Here is a 20449-nt window from a genome sequence, read left to right on the forward strand (position 1 = left end):
CATCACAATACCAAGCACCTTTTTCTGCGGTGAATGGTAATATTCCTTCCTGGTGGGGAGCTGATCTGTGGATGCAAATTAAAGCAGTCATTGCTTGGTTGGAGACATCATTTATGTGGAAGGTTGATGAAGACCTCTTCCTCTTGGCGTTCTTTCTTGTTTAAAAAAACATGATCCTGTGTTGGTCTGATGATACTGCTTTCTCTAACATGAGTTCATGTCCTCAAAAGAACGAAAAACGAAGTTTCTGTAAAAGACAAAGATCCAGGAGTTTCTGCGTGGAAGTTGTGAGGAGGCAAGGGGAGCGACCTGGAGGGAAATGGGTTAGAATGGTCAATGAAACTCGTTAATGCTCTTATTTGTCACACTTTGCTTTTAGTTAAATGTACTTCCTGGCTGATTTTAGTTAACTGGATGCATTTAAAAAATAAAAACAAAACAAAAACTAATATTGTCCCTTTACAGTATACTTTCTTTGTTTAAATTAGTTTCAGATCAAACAAACAAAAATGTGTTCCTGGCATCCTTCAGTAGTAGAGATATTTAGAAAATGTTTCAAGATGGAGATATGTTGGTGCCAGAAAATCGAATCAAATTACTTTATCAGCATGACTTTGCAAAAACTGTTGATCCACAGATCAAAGAATAAAGGACTAGTGTCTTAGGGTGGGTGCATGCATATCTGGCACTCATAATTCTCGTGTGCACCTGGGATACACATTCTGAAAGAAATACACCATGTTGTGCAAAAGTACTTGGCTAGAATTTCATAGCAGAAGGGATTTTCTTGAGAGCCTGAAAAAAGGGATTTGGCATGGCTATGAAATAGAAGTGCAAATGATGTTTTCCCAATACAATCTTTAGTGGCAGAAAATGAACCCTGAGCAGCTGAGGTGGGACCCTTTTGCTTGAGGACCTTCATTCAATGAAACCCATAAGTACTGCCTATTTGTTTCTTACTTCCTCCTTTTTGCCCGTGAATGACCAGTCGGCTTACGGTTGGCAACACTTCCTGTCACACACTTTCCATCAATCCTCAATGGTGGTTTCATTGTTGCTAGAATGTCAATCACTCTTAACACCTCCTAATGAAAGATAACAAGCAAGTTAAAAAAAGAATGAAAATTGTCAATTGAGTCCTTTATGCATGCCTAATTTGAACATGTGCCAACAGATAAAGAAATGCAAAAATAGGGAAATCAAAAACACATGACATCTTAGTTAGGACAACTATGATGGTGAAACAAAGTTTTGCCTCAGTGAGCATGTTCACTGAAATTTTAGTCTATCCAAGAAAAAGCACTTTTTAACGGATCACGTATTTGATTTCTTTCAAGTCTAAGTTTGTTCTCTCACTGAAACAATTCTAAGACACTTGCAGCTCATGCCTCTAATCCTTTGATGTTTTCTCCATAAGACTAACCGTAATGTTTAATTTCAATGTACAAGCCTAATTAATTATAAACTATCCTGTGAGAGAGAAAAAACATTGTTTACCCATTATAGTAGTTCTCAGTCATTGGTATATTTACTAAAATAATTATCACTACGAGGGCGTGAGATCATGAAAACACGTATTAAAGAAAAAAAAATCTGTCAAAAATAATCATCTTTCATATCTTGTCACTGTCTTTTTTCTTTACTTAAAATAGGTTAAAAAATGAAACCTTCAATTAATTTTTTATTATAGATGAGCACTAATAGAGCATCACATTTATAACAAAAATGAACATCACCACAAGCTTTCAAATCTTGCACCGTAGCAGGAAAGTCAAAATAGAACTATTGTTTTATGACCCTTATCTATAAAAGGTTTTCTACAACTTTCAATAAACGGCTCGGCTACTTTATACATCTTGGTAGATTCTGGTTTAGTGGCGTCCATTTCTAGGAGAATGGTTTCCTACCCTGGCTCATTAACACATGTATGGAGAAGCTTCTAATTAATTCTTGCACACAATGATTCATGGAGAGTTTGAGTCATCAATTCATCTGTGTAATAAGTTTGGTTACCTCCATACAATGAAAGAAAATGCATTCAGGACACCCCTCAGTCCCTTCTTTGGAAAACTGAATATGGCACTGTTCAGGAGTGAACTTTTATATATCCTATTTATTTTTCAGAATTTATCAACTCAATAACATATCCTATTTATTTTTCAGAATTTATCAACCCAATAACATTTGTCTTGTACATATCACACAATCTTCCATCAACTTAGAGGTTAAGTAATTTCGAGGCAGGATCTGATACAAAGGAAGATGTGTATTAGATGGTCGTATAAAGTAAAATGTACAAGAGAACATTTTATTTGCAGCCCATACTCCATCAGGAGGCCAATGACAAGTCAGAACCGCATGAAGTTTTCTCCCCGATATTGTATTATCTGAAAGAGACAATTAATTTTAGGCGAGTCAGGTGCAGCAGACTCATAACTGGAAATATTTTAAAATTAGCTGGGTGAAAGACCGAGTTGACCGTTCACCTCTTCAGAGTATTTCTGAAGTTATGAAGCGGTTTGTTTGGTCCTTCGCCAGAGCTCTTAGTTATAGTATTGGAGACACTTTCCCACTTGAACTTGTTTACATACCGATACACGCTGTAATGTGAGGAGCTCTGGCACCAACATTATTTCTTTTTATGCTTATAATGCGCTTTTGTATACTAGAGACCTCCCATCTTCCAATTGCAAATCCTTTAAGCAGTTCAAAAATTCAGTCATTTGTAAGGTTTCAAGATAATCTGGACGAAGTTGGGCTTTTTCCAGCTGACAGTTCCAGGGAGAATCAGTGGCACCCCCGCCCTTTACCTGGGCCCCTAATGGCGCCCAATACCTAGGCTTCCATATAAAGGGCTCTACTGATCTTCCTCCTGAAAATCCTTTAAGCAGTACTAAAATGTTGTCAGTTGTTAGGTTTCAAGATAATCTGGTAGAAGTCAGCCTTCTTCAGCTGACAATCCCAGGGAGAATCAGTGGCACATCTTCCTTTTATCTGGACCCCTCATGGCGTCCAATAACTAGGCTTCCATATCAAGGGCTCTACTGATGAGATGAGATTCAGTTAAACTATTGGATCTCTAAAGCAACAGTCTGGAAGAAACTTCATGATTTGCAGGAATCTTATCAAAATGGTTAACATTTCTGTTCCAATCCCTTAATCCTGATTTGCCAAAAAGGGAACATATTAATTTAATTTGGGCAGGTAAGGTTCTGAGGATCAAACTTGATACCCTCAACTCTCCCATCCTCTACAGTGTGGGGTGGTGGGGGGAGGATAGGGGGACGGGCTATGCTGGGGGAGAAGAAGCAATCTGTGGAAATCGTTCGACACTTGTATCCTCACCGGAGGCTGATAAGGGAGCAGTTCCGCATCAGCCTCTGCCACTCCCATGAACCACTGATGTTATTAATGCATCAGACGACGCAAGTTCTGGAGACCGGTGAGTTTAGAGGTTCGGTTGTGTGGGAGTGGGAGGAGTAGGGGACATCTCCCCCCAGGCACTACAAAGACGAGAGGAACCGCTGGAAAGAGGGGGGGGAGTCTCACCTTCTGTGCCTCTACCGATGCATTCCTGCACAGGGATTGCAGGGGAGGGACTACAGGAAAAGATTGCTAGGTAGGGGAGTAGAAAGGTGGGCGTGATTAGCATGGTGGTCGACCCCCATTGGGGGCAAAACACTTTTTTGCAACTTTCCATTTTCAGGGGGCCGGCTAACTGGGCTCCACCCCTCACCTATTAGCTCCAGAGTGAGGGGAAAATGGAAGCAGCTATTTTGGAATTTGCTTTTCTGCACTTTGGGGCTATACATGCTTCACCAGCCAAATATAAAATATGTTGCAACTCCTATGTCAGGAGACTTTTGCTTATGAATTGTAATCCTCCTTTGAAAGCACATGGAAGTTTGTGCTACACTTGTTTTTGTCATCTGAACAAAATCATAATCTGTAGTTTTGCTCTGTTGCTTCTTTGACTATTGTCATTGCAATTGCATTTGTTTTCTGTAACAACATGATGCAAATTGAAGTTTTTTTTTCTTTATCTTCACCTGTGGATTATTTTTTTATGGCTGCGAAGGCCGCAAGCTGCAATTGGTTTGTGAGTGGATTTAAATTGAGAGATTTTACTGTTCTTCTACCTCTAATACTTTTCTGTCCCATGCTCATTTGCAGTACACTCATTTAATGCTCATATCACCCACAATTATCGCTGTTCTGAGTGCATAAATATTTCTACGAGTATCTTTGCGTTCTACCTTGCACACAGTATTTGAGGATTAAAGTTTAGATAGGCAACAGGCAAGGTATGTCATTGGATGACTTCTGCCCATTGCAAAGCATTGCTAGCTGTGAAATTCGCAAAAAGACTGACAGTACATGTGGACACCACAATTCATGACAAGAGCATACTCTTTAAATAGTTTTTTATTGAAACACTTTTAATACATATGAACGTTTCAGCGTATAAAAATAATTAAACAGATTGATCCAGTAACCAGGTTTAGCATTATATGACATATGAAAATACAAGTTACTTAACTGTACACAGTGGTTCTCCAATATTGACATCTTTCATAAATTCACATGCTTGAATCTTCCCCGTCCTTATGGTGGGAGTCCCACAGTACTTAAATAAGCAGTACTATAGAAGTACATAAGAAACAAATGAAATAAAGGAATTTTAAAACCAATCTACATCCTTAGGTTAGGTCCAAACTTTGACCAATCAGAGATAAGCCCCAGACCGCATCTCCCCTGCAGAGGCACCATACCTCAGATTTCGCGCACAAGTGTGTCCAAGTAAATAGTCGTATGAGGTAAAACGTGGCAAGCCTAAAAGGGGAGGTGGGTGGGCCGCATGTGAATCTATAAAATAAGTCAATACTGAAGAACCAGTGTACAGGTAAGTAAACCGTTTTTTCTCCAGTATTGAATCTTTCATAGATTCACATGCTTGAATCAAAGTGGTTAGCAGTACAATTCTTAAAATTAATGCGATTAGGCGAAGACACGTTTGTAAGAATAAAATATATATACATATATATACATTTTGTCAATAATCAATGACAATATAACAATATCAATTCATATAAATATATATATATATACATATCTGTAGTTTCATCTGTAACACTCCTTATATCCTATCCCGAATAATAATACATATACACTCTAGTAGCATCTTTACATAGCAGAGATAATACAGAAAAGACTGTACCTCACATAAACAGATGCCTCAGGACCACCAGACCCACTACCACATCAGTCTTCATTGCAGAATCCAGGCAACAGGGATTGGTGAACGTATATGCACGTTTGACCATGTTGCCGCTCTACAGATATCTGGAAGCGATACTCCAGCAAAAAGGGTTGTAGAGGCTGCCACCTTTCTTGTGGAATGCACTGTAACCTTTGTGGACAGCGGTCTTCCGGCGTTCTCATGGCAGAAGGCAATAGCAGATGATGTCCAACGAGCAATACTACTCCTTGAAAGAGCGTGGCCTTTCCTTGGCGATATAAACGATACAAAGAACTGGTCTGATTTCCTGAAAGTCTTTGTTCTGCGAATGTAAAATTTTAGGCAACGTCTCACATCCAAAGAATGTAGAGCCCTTTCCGCAGGAGTGGAAGGGTTTCCGAAGTATGTTGCCAGTATAATTGGCTCATTTAGAGAAAAAGAAGTTGGGACTTTGGAATGAAATGTGGATTTGTTCTCAACAGTACTTTGTCTTGTTTAAACTGGAGAAACGGTTCAGAAACCGTGAAGGCCTGAAGCTCGCTGACCCTTCTGGCCGACATGAGATTTAACAAGAGTGCTGTTTTCCACGAGACTTATTTTAATTCCGCTTTAAGTATCGGCTCAAAGGGTGGCTTCAAGAGCTGAGCAAGAAGAGTGTTTAACTGCCAGGGAACCGCAGGGCGCTTCAAAGGTGGAAAAGTCCTGAGAAGGAATTTCATGAACTCTTTCACAATTCTCGTAGACCACGGTGAGAGCACCCCTGGCTTTCTGCGAATCCTGGAAATTGCTGCCAGGTGCACTTTGATCGATGAATGCGACAATTTCGATTTTGCCAAAAGGAGGAGATATGGCAGTACTTGCTCCAGCAAAGAACGGAGAGGATAGCTACCCTTTTCAATGCACCAGTGGCAGAATCTCCTCCATTTTGCAGCATATGATTTATTAGTGGAAAGGGCTTTGGATGCTGTAGGATAGACTTACAGTCAGGTAAAATGTCTCCATCTCTAAACTTATAGTCGTGAGGTTCCAAGCTGATAAACTCAGATTTTATCTGAGGGTGTAGAATCTGACCGATGTCCATCTATTGCAGGTTGGGCAGAGGTTGAAAAAGAATGTGTGCGGTTATTGACCGCAGAAGAACCTCTGAGTACCAAAACTGCAGCGGCCATGCCAGGGCTATGAGAATGAGATGGCATGGTTCCTTCCTAATTGTGGACACTACCCTTGGGATGAGTGGGAACAGCGGGAAGACATAAGCGAACATTCCTGTCTACTGCATGTGATGAGCATTCCCCCAAGGGTTGCCCTGAGGAAACCTGCTCGCAAACTTTTCACACTTCTTGTTGTCTAGGGTTGCGAAGAGATCCAGCCTCGGAGTGCCCCACAATTCGAAAACTCTTTTCAGTTGCTGCTAATCCAATTCCCATTCGTGACATTGAAAACTTGTTCTGCTTAAAGAATCCGCCCATTCGTTGTCCACGCCTGGGCCGTGTTCTATTTGCATAGTTATATCGTGCTCTATCAGCCATCTCCAGATTTCCTGGGCTTAATTCGACAGCGTATGAGACCTGGTGCCCCGTTGCTTGGCCAGGTAGAACATCTTTGTGGTGTTGTCTGTTCTTACCAGAACAGAAGCGCCCTGGATCCTAGGAAGGAATGCCTGCAGCCCCAGAAACACTGCCCTCAATTCCAAGAGATTGATATGCATTTGCGCCTTCTGGACTGACCATCTTCCATGAATTAGTAAGTCTTGGAGAGGAGTTTCCCAACCATCCATTGTGGCATCCGTTGTCATGATGAAACTGAGTTGATTCACCTGAAATTATAGGCCTGGAGAGATATTGCATTCTTTCTCCGACCATGACAAGGTCTGTTTTATTGTCTGAGAGATGAGAATGATGTCCTCAACCTGAATTCACTGCATATCCAATTGTTCTTGAAGAGGTCTCCTGTGTAGACGACAATTTTGTATCAATGGGATGCATGATGATAACATCCCCAGCAAGGATTTGTACACTGTTACAGAAGTGGACTCTTTCGCGTGTATCAGAGCTGCCATGTGCATTATCTTGTGCTTTCGCTCAGGCGTGGGAAAAGCTTTCATTATTCTGGTGTTTAAGCCCGCTCCAAGAAATGCCCTTCTCTGGCTTGGAACAAAACATGACTTTTCCACATTGAACTGCAAGCCTAGAGATTTGATAAGCTGACAACAAGCACATATAGCCCTTCTTGCAGAGCGGAACGTGGACCCCTTTACCAGCCAATTGTCCAGGTAGGGAAAAGCCTGGAGGCACTGCCTTCTCAGGAAAGCTGCTACCGGGGCCATGCACTTTGTGAAAACTCTAGGGGCTGAACGAAGGCCGAAAGGAAGATCTGGGAACTGTTAGTGCCACCCTCCCACCTCGAACCTCGGGAACTGATGATTTTTGTGGTGAATGAGGATGTGGAAATAAGCGTCCAATAGATCGAGTGACGCTAAAAAATCCCCCTTGTTCACCAACAAGAGAATCTTTCCTCATTGGTGGGAACGAACTCGTTCTATTGCCCCTTCGACAACAAAGTCAAAATCTCTTGCTTTAAGAGAGGAAGATGATGATGTGTCCTCCTCTAAGGTGGATGGCGTGGAGGCTTTTGAACAAAGTCCAGAGAGTGACCTCGATGGATGATATCCAACACCCATTTGTCTTTCGTGATGGCTTTCCATTGGGGTAAAAAAGTGGACAGATGATGAATCCCCTGAGACTGGAGACGAGAAGAGGTGGCTGGTGGACGAAAAACGTCACTGCCATCTGGAGGTATCTTGGGATTTGCCTCATGCCGAAGATCTGCGTCTGGCTGACTGTTTGTTGTACGGCGCATTGGAACCGCGAAAATGTTGCTGCTGCTGACCACCGTACTGTGGCTTATAACTCTGTTGGGGATAAGGTTTAAATCTGGGTGATAGAAAGGGCGGTCTTTGCTGAAACTGACCATGTCCTCTTCCTCCATGAAAGGACTGAAAACACCTTTGCTGTAGCGTACCTAAAGAACGTGCCGTCTCCGTATCAGTCTTGATACCCTGTAAAGCCTCATCTACATACTTGCCAAACAGGTTCTCCCCATCGAACGGCATGTCTAAAATCTTCGATTGGATCTCTGGGCGGAAAGACGTAACCTCCAACAGTGAAGATGGAGCAATGTAGTTGTTCCATTCCCGGCCAACCATGTCTGTATCCTGGATGAGCTCTCCCTCCTCAGGGTGATCATCAACCTCACTTTCTATGTAATCGTCTCTTATTGTGATACTTTGAGAAGCTGGTCTCTCCTCTTGTGTTGTAGGAGGCAGAGTAGCCACTGGCAATGGTGATGAAATCTGCATGCTAGGCCCCCCTGGCGTATGCAGAACTGGGGCACGAGAGTCCAGAAAACACTTGTAATAATCATGGAGCATGTGCCTAAGGTCAGTGACAAGAGAAGTTGGTCCCAACATGGCATCTCCCCATACCTTCTGATGTTCCTCATATGCTTCGTAAGGATAATGCTCCTGAAAAGAGTCTCATCGTTCCGTTTGATGACGAGCTGTGGAGGAGTAGTCCCCTTCCATGAATTCTGAGGTCTTGGATGTGCGCCTCGTCTTCGTCATCCATGTCCTGACATTTAACCCTAAGCTGAGATGGGCTGTAAGCTGGACCAAACAAGCTCTCGTCCCCTGATTCCTCCGTATCCAGAAGGTGAGACGGGGGTAGAGGTGATACCTTGGTTAGGGATGGCAGTCCTGGAGATTTCTGGATCAAATGATGTTTTTTGATGTCCTTTTTATGTTCCGTTGACGACGCTGTTGACGAGGGAAGCGTAATTGTCGTCGAAAGTCTTGCAGGGCACTTGAACACCGTTGTCGATGGAGTGCCCGTCGACGGGGTCGGGCTGGATGTCGACGGAGTCGCAGTCATCGGAGTCACAGACGTGGCCGTCGACGATGCAGTCAACGAAGCGGTTGACGAGTTGATCCTCGTCACTGTGCTCGTCGACGATGCTGTCGCCACAGCCGTCGTCGGCACGGTATACGCCAACACAGCAGAAGCCACAAACGTTGACGGTGATTTGGCCGTCTTTCACGATGACGGATCCGTCGACTGAGGTTTTTCCATCGACGGAGCCTGCTTTTGAGGCGTGACTGAGAGGGAGGCAGCAGAAGAAAATGATTTTTCTGCTCAGAACCTTTTGGTTTCAGGGCTGTCTTTTCAGAAGTGGATGATTTATCAGCCTTCATTTACTTTGATTCTGCCTTTAATGAGGTGGAGCCCTCATTTTTATGTTTTCTCTCAGCTGAGGATGAGCCAAGACTTTCCTCCACGTCAGATCCAGAATCCGATCTGGACTTTTTCTTCTGAAGCCATAATAACAATATAGACTCTGTCCTTCAGAGTTTTAGACGAAAAGGTTCTACAGTATTTACAATCCTTGGTAGTATCCTTGGAATATAGGCAGTAAAGACAGTCCTTGTGGGGGTCCTCAGAGAAGTCTTGCCTTCCCACAAGATCTGCAGTGTCTAAAAAGCCTCTTCTTAGAACCCTCTGACATCTTTGAAGTAAAGAAGAGAGAAAAACAATACCTTGAGCTGAATTCCGCAGGGTCAAAAGTTCACTCACTGACAGGTGCCCCTGGTCAACGGCATCATATTAGTCAGGACTTGGAGCGAGACAGAGACATGAAGATTAAGTCAAAACTTAGCCTAGACTTTTTTGATGGTGATCTCTTTTAGGTGTAAGGCAGAAGATCAAGATAAACGTAACACAGATCACTGGTGAGCGGAGGAACATGGCGGCCGGCAGCTAACGGTCGCGGCCGCACTCACCTCGGGTCTTCACGGGATGAGGAGGAAAGAAGGGAGGTAGGAGAGGCATTCCGGGGGTCCGGTGAGCTGTTTTTTTTTGCCTGCTGATGGGCATGTAGTTTATGGCAAGTCTCCCTCTGTTCTGATCGTACGGACTCGATGGGCCTCAGCAGTCAGTCTCTCGGCATGTAGTTTATGGCAAGTCTCCCTCTGTTCTGATCGTACGGACTCGATGGGCCTCAGCAGTCAGTCTCTCGGCTGGAGATGGGAGGAGGCAGCGAGGCTCCGTAGGCACCGGGTCCTTGCCTGTCTTTGGTTCCGGGTCTCGGGGGCAGTGTCAGCACAAGCAGCGGTGACGCCGGAGCAACAGCAGGGTCCCTATCAAAAGCTCTTCGAGCAGGCAGCTGAGATATCAAAGGTGAGAGCTGCATGTCATCCTGCAGAAGAAAATAGAGGTGTAATTCAAGCACCAGTGGGGGTTGAGTCTCCAGTAAGGCGCAACGACGGAGTTTTAAGCTTGGTGGGCTCGGTCCCGGCGTTCTGGGGAGGTGGCATTGACATTCTGAGTAAGTGTATGGAGGTGAATGAAGGTGGTTATACAAATGGTATTGTTTCTCCTCCTAGAGTGGGTCGCTATACTCTAAGAACAAGAGCTGCTTACTCTCAGCAGAATCTAGAGGCTACACACGTCTCTGCAACCCAAAAAAAGACATCCATTATTAACTTAACTAAAGCAAAGTTAAGGAGGTCTGGGGCTAGATTCGGGGAGAGCGACGAAGAGGAGGAGGAATTAAAACAAAGAGGAGTTTTCAAAACTAAAATTAGAGTAAAAAAGAAACCCGCACTTACCTCAAAAATCACCCCCTCATTAAAAACCTACTATAGAGTCATGGCTACCACAGTGGAACCCAATCAAACCACGGAAGAGACCCTTGAAGATACGGAGGGGTTTTTCTCTAAGGTAAAAACCAAGTCTAAACAGTCTAAACTGAAATTAGCTGTAAGCGACGGGGGAACTTCTTCCCCCGTGACCCCGTTTTCTCAATGCAAACAAAGGGGGGCTAAGCAATCCACTAAGCGGCCCACCGGGTCTTCAACCGACTCCCCAGTGCTTAAGGCCCCTCAACAGGATGTAACCCTCTCCAATAGGTTCAACGTTTTGGGACTACAGGATGAGGAAGAACTCGCACCGTTTAAAGATCCCCCCGGAAATTCCTTAATAAAAGCGCCCCCTCGGTGTCTTATAGCGGGAAATTCGGAAGCAGCAGAGGGCTCCGAAGTGCGATCTCTGTCGGATATATTAATCACCATGAAGAAGGAGATGCTTAGTGGATTTAAGGTCTCAGAACTAAACCAAGCAGAGCTCGCAGGGAGGTTCTCTGTTTCCGAAGCCAATCAGGCGGCGATCAAGGCTTCTTGTGAAGCTCTGGCCCAGAGGCTCGACGAGGTGGTTGCAAGGACGGACCTTCTCGAAGCAGAAATACCTGGGATTAAAGAAAACTTAAGTCAAGCCGCAAAGGAAGTAGGGAAGTTAGCCTTACAACAAAAGGTTCTGAAAGACGACATCGAAAGGTTGGAAAATCACTCAAGGAAGAATAACCTAAGGCTCCTCAATATTCCCGAGAACTTGGAAGGTTCAGACTTAAAGGGGTTTGTCATCTCAATCTTAAAGGGGACTGTTCTGAAAGATCAGTCTGACATTGATTTGATGTCAGAAATCCAAAGAATCCACCGGGACCCCTACAGGAAAAATCCGAAAAGATTGAAACCCCGGAAGATTTTGGTCAACTTCCTCTCATACTCAGTAAAAGATCTAGTTTTATCACTTGGTCTCAAGGAGGGTTCCTTAACTTTTTCCCCCAACGGTTCGGATTCATTTACCTTTCAAATAAGGTCTGACATTTCTCACATAACGGCTACAAGGCAGTGGGAAATGGGCAGTAGAATGGAGGAATTGAGGTCTCTGGGTGTTAAGGTACAATTAAAATTTCCGGCTCAGTTGCGCACCATGCATAACAATCAGATGCACCTATTCCACACAGTCGAAGAAGTAGACCACTTCATGGTTGGATTAAGGGGGGCAGAGCAGGCAAAATGAGGTTTTTCATCTAAACAAGCGAGGGCCTCTCCACAGGATAGTATATCCTTCGTAACACCCTCTTTTTCTTATCCTGCCTCCAATCTTTTTCTCCAGTACATTATTTTCTCTTTTTCTTTCTTAAACCCGAGGTGAGCGTGACCTAATGGGTTCACCCATCTTTAAGGGAGGGTTCCTCAAGGGATTAGGGGCACGCACGGGGTTGTGGGAGGGGTGGGGTCCAGGGGGAGGGGGGCACTATGGGTGGGCAAGGAATAAAAATAAAAATAAAAATAATAAAAACAAAATAACCTCATCTCACTTTTGGGAATCAACTTTCAGTATGACATCAATGCGGGAGGGCGATGAATATCGATGGCAAATGTAACTATTGATCAGGCCGGTTTGGGTCTTCTTTCCTGGAATGTAAATGGGCTACGATGTATCAGGAGGCAAAGGCTGATTATGAAATACCTGGAGCTTTCAGAAGCTCGGGTTTGCCTCCTACAGGAGACCCACCTAACCACAGGGGAGTCGAATAAACTATTTTCAGGGGCACCCTGGATAAAAACCTTTGGCGTCTCGAATCAATGTATGAATAGCCGTGGGGTGGCCGTCCTAGTTAAACGGGGACTAACCTGCTCAGTTAAATCCATCCAGACGGATCAATCAGGGAGATGGGTGATAGTGGAGTTGGACTTCCGGGGGACTGTTTTGACGTGCGCCTCATTCTATGGGCCGAATATTGATGACCCTTCTTATATTGTCAAGCTACAATCTAAGCTTATGCTGGTGGCTCCCCCAATAATTGTTGGAGGTGATTTCAATGCCCTATTAGATCCTATTCTGGACCGGTCGAATCAGGTGCGTTCCATCTCAACCCCCCTTGGAAGACGGGCAATGAAGAATCTGATCCATGATCTCGGCTTGGTCGATGTGTGGAGGGTCACGAAAGGTGACAGGGCTGGATATACCTTCTACAGCAAGAGATTTCATCATTCCTCTAGGATCGACTATTTATTAGCCAGTAAGTTTCTATTTGGAAAGGATTCTGATGTATCTATCCTTCCTAGCCACCTCTCGGACCATTCCCCCGTTTTCTGTTCCATCAAAAAATTACTAATAAAATCTCAATTGAGATGGACTCTCAGCAGGACGAGGTTAGAGGCTCAGACCTAATTCAGGCTATAAAAACGTCCTCTCTGGAATTCTTTGACACCAATATAGGTTCAGCAGCCATCGAGGTAGTATGGGACGCCTTTAAGGCTACACTGAGAGGTCGATTTCATAATCTCATATGTTTCAAAAATCGCTCTGAAGGGAGTGCGTTAAAAGTGGGCGAAGAAAAGATCAGACTGCTAGAAGTCGAGCATTTGAGGCTATTAAAATCCTCAGACGGACAAGGGGTGTTGCAGATAAATCTTGAACTTGAACAAGCAAGACAAAGATACAGGGGTATTTTAGAAGAGAAGTGTAAGAAGCAATGGGAAAGGAGTAAAATGGAGAATTATGAGTATGGAGAGAGGGCTGGGGCTCTTTTGGCGTGGAAAGCGAGATCCGAACGCTCGAAGAATGATATAGCCGAGCTGGTGATAAATAACCGAGGGGATAGATCCACAGATGCCGGTGACATCCAAAACACCATACTTTCTCTATTTACAGATCTTTACGGGGAGAATTTATCCCCCTCCAAACAACAAATTCGCGGGTGGCTAAGCTCAAAATCCCTCCCCACGCTAACACAGGCTAATAAAGACCTCCTTGATTCCCCAATCACGTTGCAGGAAATAAGAACCCAAATAAAGATCTCCAAAAATGGTAAAGCCTCCGGTATTGATGCCCTCCCAAATGAAGTGTATAAATCCCTCTCCGAGGAAGTCATTCCGGTTCTGGGTTCCTTGTTCCATTCAATTTACAGCCCAACAGGCCTTGTCCCTAATTCATGGAGGGAGGCTATCATTGTTCTGATCCTTAAGCCAGGGAAGGATCCAGCTAGAGCGGATTCTTATCGCCCAATCTCCCTGCTAAATGCAGATTATAAAATCTTCATGGGCATTTTGGCAGGGAGATTGGGAAAATTAGCCCCGGGATTGGTCAATGCAGATCAGAAAGGGTTCATTACTGGGAGACACATTCAGGAACAAACCCAGCTACTTATTGGGAACATTGATCTGGCGATCTCTAGACTCGAACCCTTGGCGGTGGTCGCGTTAGATGCCGCCAAGGCCTTCGACAGGGTATGTTGGGCCTATCTTTGGGAGGTGCTGGAGGAGATGGGATTTGGTCCAATTTTTATACACACTCTGAAAAGGTGTTACCAGGATGCTTCAGCTAGAATTCTCATTAACGGCGAACTTACCCCTAGTTTTAATATTCAAAGAGGGACTAGGCAGGGCTGTCCTATCTCCCCTTTATTGTTCGATCTTTACATTGAACCTCTCGCTCAGGCTATAAGATTAGATGAGACTATAACCCCGTTCAAGACTCAGCAATATCGTTCTAAAATCGCATTATATGCGGACGATATAATTATCTACACAGATAACCCCGAGATATTACTGCCAAAGGTTGGAGCTCTACTGGAAGAGTTTGGGGCAATCTCCGGATATTTAGCTAACTCCGCGAAGACGGAGGTAATGTGCTGGAACATAGATCAGTGGAGTGGGGCCACCAGCAAAAAATTTAAATATCTTGGTATTGTCATCGTAAAAGATCTTGAAAAAATCCCATCTATCAATATAGAAAAAACAATAAGGGAAATTGATCAGTTATTTGCAAGGTGGAGGAACCTCCCTTTGACCATCTTTGGGAAGGTGAATCTAGTCAAAATGACAATCCTCCCGAAATTAACTTACCTGTTTAATGCAATACCTCTAGGTTTTCCTAAACACTTTATCTCGAAGGCGCAAAGTAAAATCGGGAGCTTTATCTGGGGTGAGAAAGGGGTTAGGCTCTCCTGGAAAAAACTAAGACGTCGCCTAGCCAAAGGGGGATTGGCTCTCCCAGATATACAGTGCTATCTGGTCGCCTTTCAGTTTAAGGCCATTAGGATGCTCCTAGTAGAACCGACTGTATGTTCTTGGGGAAGGCTGTTGGGAGAGTTGGTTAACTCAGAATGCTGTGGAAATAGAGTTGGGTTTCTCTACAAGTTTGGTTCACCAAATTTTTTTAAGCGAGTAAGGCTGAAGGTGATCAAAAATGCTTTGGAGGTCTGGTATTTTATTCGCTCTAGATGTGGGATAGGCTACTACTCCGATCAGGCACCAATTTGGGACTCCCCGGGGACACCCCCTTGCCTCCAGGATAGTTTGGCCCTTCCAATTAAAAGAGCTGGGGTTGAGATCTGGTCTGAGTTGGGGGATGAAAATGGCATTCATCCTTGGGAGGTATTGAAAGCAAGAATTGGTATGGGGTTTTCAAGATTTAAGTTTATCCAACTAAAATCCTGGTTTGAAACAGAAAAGGAGAATTTAAGGGGAAATGGAGAGGTTGAAGCTGCATTAAAAAACATTCAGCATCGGAAAAAGGAGATCTCCATATGGTATAGGCTACTGATTAACGCGGATGATGTCGGTATTCCCCAACAGGTGTCAGCTTGGAACAATTCTCCATTTGAAGCCGATATCGGGAACCTTTTGGAACCCTCCGTGACCCTGCTTTATAAATACACCAAATCAGCTAGTCTGAAGAAAAATCATTTTTTTGTCACCAACCGAATCTACTATACTCCGGAGAAGATCTCGAAATTCGCCCCCAACCCTGAACCAAGGTGTCCCAGGTGCTTGCTCCCTAAAGCCAATGACATACATATCTTTTTTGATTGTCCCAAATTAGGATCATACTGGGAAGGGGTGTGCAGATATCTATGTATGTCCTTTGGAACTGACATTCTGTTGAACGGCTCTCTGATTTTCTTTGCTAATGATCAGGTGTCCACTGCCAGTATGGCTCAATCCGATAGAGGGCTGTTACTATGTCTGATTTTGTTGGCCCGAAGGGAGATCTGTCTAAGATGGAAGGACCCCCTCCCTCCGAAAATCGAGGACTGGTTAAAATCCGCACTTGCTATGGCCCGATTAGAATCTTTGAGCACCAGCTCTGGCCCCCCTACATTGTGGGCACCCTTTATACGTATGGGTCAGGAATTGAGACTCTGCTGATCCCCGGTTGCCGATGTTAAGGGTCGATAAAAACCATGGTCCTATGATTAACACCTAAATCCCGGACGATATAAGGGGATTGGTTGGATAACCTAAACAAGTGCAGGTGGTCGGAGGGCGCCCCATCATTAAACCGACCAGTTATGCCCTGCAAACAGTTTATAGGTGAGATGAGGACAAAAAAAAAAAAAAAAAACACAGATCACTGGCCCACTACTATTCACACTGGTCATATTACAAAATCAGATCTCTTCAACCACACATACAGGTCCGCTTTTAAACTCTCCAAGCTCGTGCCATTTGTGAATAATACAACTGCCAGGCAACGCAGAAGGAAGTTCCCAAATGCTAGATGAGAGGATCTGATGATAACGTATGCCACACTATGCGGGTGAGGGGCTCCCTTTCTGCACAACTTACATCTCATAGTCAAGGGAATAAAATTGACACAACAATGAAGTGGGGAGAAGTCATAGGCAGACTACTAGTTGAATTGTGGTAACTGTGCTGTAATTCTCATGTTGCCTGTCAATGACGAATGTTATGCTAATCATTCTTCCTACACTTGTCTCCAATACAATTTTATCTGGCATGCATGTATGTGCTTTCTATACTTGAGATAAAAGGTTTGAGACTGCACACAAATACAGTCAATGGTGACTTTATATGCGGTGTGACAAGCATTTGGGCCCAGAGCTGGCTGGCATCCAGGGAAACCTACTAACCTGAGGCAATTCTGAAAAGCAGACAGTCCAGCATGGTCTGCCTCGAATGGATCAATGTACATTTTCTTAATAAGGTTCCACTGCAAATGTCAAAACATGGACAAAAAAAATAAAATCCCACACCTGTGTGACAGACAAAATTTAGGAACTTACAGGGAATGTCAAAAGTCTTAATACCCTGTATTTCCTTACTTCTCTTGATGCAAATCGTACACTACTCAGGGACGAGAGAAATATGATAATTTCACCACCATCCTCAATTAATTCCATTGGCCCTCCTTGCAGGACGACACCATCTTCAAAGCCATCTGTTTCATTTACCAAGCTATTATGACCAACACTACTGCTACTCTCGCAGACTGCTCATCATCTGTAGTGGATCTCGGCACACCTTTGGCCAGGACACCATCAGACAGCAGAATAAGAAGTGTAAAAAACATAAGACAGCAGGCCTTTTCCATCTATGCACCCAGGAACTGGAACAACAGCCCCATATCCATCCGGACTGCTACAATGCTACTCCAATTTAGGAAAAAGTTGAAGACTCATATCTTTGAAGAACACTACATCAAAATGCAATAAACATACACAACTCAGTTTCTTCTCATTGACTTTATGCTTGTCTTTGACCATGTTATAGTGTTTTGCTGCCTTCTGACTAGATTTATGATATAGAAATACCAGGAGTAGTGATGTGTGAGGCACAACATGCCCATACCTTTTCAATTTAACAATAACAGCTCTCCTACTTTTTCTTACACACAACTGTCCCGAGACGTTGAGATGCCCCATCTGACGTGAAAGGGAAGTAGTTTCTTGTGCTGTGAAACCTGGGGAGGGACAGACAGCTAAACAAGAAACCAGCCTTCCTGCCATGGTGCCTACTGCCTAGAAAATGTACAAGTGTGCAATTGGTTAATTTGCAAATGTAAAAGCTGCTTCGAAGTTGGCATTGGCTTTATCTGATGGAGTTCCCTTGAAGCTTGGTGATGACAAAAAAGTATTCTTTATGAGATGTTTTGTAAGGGAATTACCAGCTGAGCTTTAGAGCGTGTGTTTTTATTTGGCAGTTATAAAACAAATTGCACTAGGTACAATCTGCTTATTATTGAAATCTGACTTGGAAGTACTTCTTTTTATCTTAAACCTAAATCTTTATGTGCATTTTGTGATTCATATATTGGGCGCAATGCAAGGTTACGATATTGATTCACATATTCACAATGCTATAAAATAGTGCATTTCCCACTGATAAGTTTAAATTGTATTTCTTTTTAATTTAAGGTGAGCGTTATTTTATATGCAGTTATTTGAAGGTGAAGGACCCACAAAACAGTTACGGAATATTTAGTTTTATTAGCCACACCTTTGACACTGCTACCATTGCACTCAGGATCACCGTTCACATACTTTTTTTGTTATTCACTTCAACCGCTGCAATTATCACATCCATACATGCACATGTGTGGATAGACCTGAGACTAGAAAGCACCAAACCAGTGACTGTATGAAAACCACATAAATATTACATTAACTTAATAATCAGTTTTCATCCTTTCCTGCTGCAGGTCACTTGCCCACCACACAAGTAGGGCGTTGTTTTTATTGGGAGAAGTGTGGGAACATTGTGTGGTAGGACGTTTGTGGATTCTAACAGATTAAGGATTTTTCCATTCCAGAAAAGTGCAAAATATTTCTAACCTTTAAACTTTATTCAAATATTCAAAAATAATCATAAAAGCACAGCCAAGATGATAATTGATAATGCATGTTATAATGAGCTTAAAAATAAATCATTGTTTTACAATACCCTATTGCAGAATAACATTTTTTAAAAACACAAAATAACAAACAATTGGGCTGGACAACATCCACAGGAAAAAAAAATCTGGTTCATATTTATAAAATACAGGAGTTTTAAGTATAACGTTGTGTAAAAGGTTTATACAATTTACAAAAAAGGATAAGTGCATAATTGTTTGCTTAGAAGATTCATTACAAGGACATTATAGTAGAGCCAACGAATCATATCGTCCCAGAGGAAAACAAAGATGGCTTCTAATGCTGCCCAGGTGAAATCTAGTCAGTAAAGATCTTTACCATAAGCTGTTAACCAAGGTCAGGTAAGGCAAGGCTCGATATTAGTTGTAATTTGTGCAACTGCGTAGTCCTGGAGAGTTATGTTTTCCCTCTATTCATGGAGGTTAACGAAAAATACATCTTATTCACCCTTTGTGGTTTCTCTTTAACATTCTGATGGGGCGAGGTCAGGCCTGCTGAGGGTATAAGCATCTCGCTAATGTATCTCAGACAAAGAATCCTGTTGCCACAATCGCATCTAAGAGAGTCTATTATCTCTTGGTTGAGGATGGCATGAGTATTTCCCTATATAGACACCCATAAAAGCAAAAGTGTTAGTTTTAGAAGGACTTCTACACTGAGGCCTAGCTCTTCGTGGAGGAAGTTGTGAGGGCCGCAAGGGGGAATGGCTAATAAGTGCCTACAAAAATCATTTCTTTTCGGATTGTTCTTTTTTGTATGACAGTAGCCCCAAATAGCGACTCCACACATCAGTACCGGCAAACATATACATATATATTTACTGAAAAGGCTAAAGGTTAAGGGGGCGTTATAGTTCGTTTCAGATTTTACACACAAAATCATAGAAACTCAGGAGTTATAGTTACCTGATCTAACAAAAACTTACTCCCCTGTAATGCATTGCTTATGACCCACGTATTACATCACCCAGAACATCGTCAGTGACATCACTGATATCTCAAATGACATCAATGATAACATTAGCCAGTAAGTGTTAGTGTTTTGTAAACGTTCTTGAGACTTAAAGGTATTTACTAAGCTACTGCAAAAGTTAAATTAGTATTCTTTCTGTACAACTAATTAGTGATGCTATTTATAAAATATGTCATCGGATCTACAATCTCATTTTAAAGAAGGTGTACTATTTATGAGTAAACTAGCCTTTGCACTGACACACATCCCCAGGTGATGTATGGGTACAGCAGTGCTTTGCAACAGTGTAAACTGTTAACTGAGACTTCACTCCACAGAGATGGCTGAGTAAAATGCTGCTTTATGACAAACCAACCAGTTCCCTTAGACCTCTCTCTTTGTGATAAATGACTGTAGTAATGATTGCAATAAATTCACCTGTTCACTAAGACCTTTCTCTAGAGTGATGGCTCAGTATAGCAGACATTGACAACAGACTCACCTCAATCCTCACATCTTTGTCCAGGATGAAGAATAATTTGACTAGTGGGCTGTGACAAAGTGGCCTGTCCGTTAAGACCTCTACTGTTTGTATGTTGTAGTGGTTTGTGTAAATCTGACATTTGCAGTAAAACTTTTTTCCAAGTTAATGAATGGTGGTGTTGTGGTTTGCAATAAACTAGCCTATACAGTTACACTTAC

At 43.0% G+C, this 20449-nt stretch overlaps 1 protein-coding gene across 5 annotated transcripts in view; it reads right to left on the minus strand.

The window, feature by feature from the left end:
• Nucleotides 1-20449, minus strand: part of LOC146797866 (RNA-binding protein 6-like) — a 1129330-nt gene that overhangs the window by 262688 nt on the left and 846193 nt on the right. For all 5 annotated transcript variants that reach the window (XM_085625068.1, XM_085625070.1, XM_085625069.1 and 2 more), the window contains one exon: nt 961-1085. In XM_085625068.1, the coding sequence (XP_085481194.1) occupies nt 961-1085 (125 nt within the window). The remainder of the gene's footprint in view (nt 1-960; nt 1086-20449) is intronic.

The sequence above is a fragment of the Triturus cristatus genome, chromosome 9 (genome assembly GCF_964204655.1).
Source record: "Triturus cristatus chromosome 9, aTriCri1.1, whole genome shotgun sequence".
NCBI classification, from domain to species: domain Eukaryota; kingdom Metazoa; phylum Chordata; class Amphibia; order Caudata; family Salamandridae; genus Triturus; species Triturus cristatus.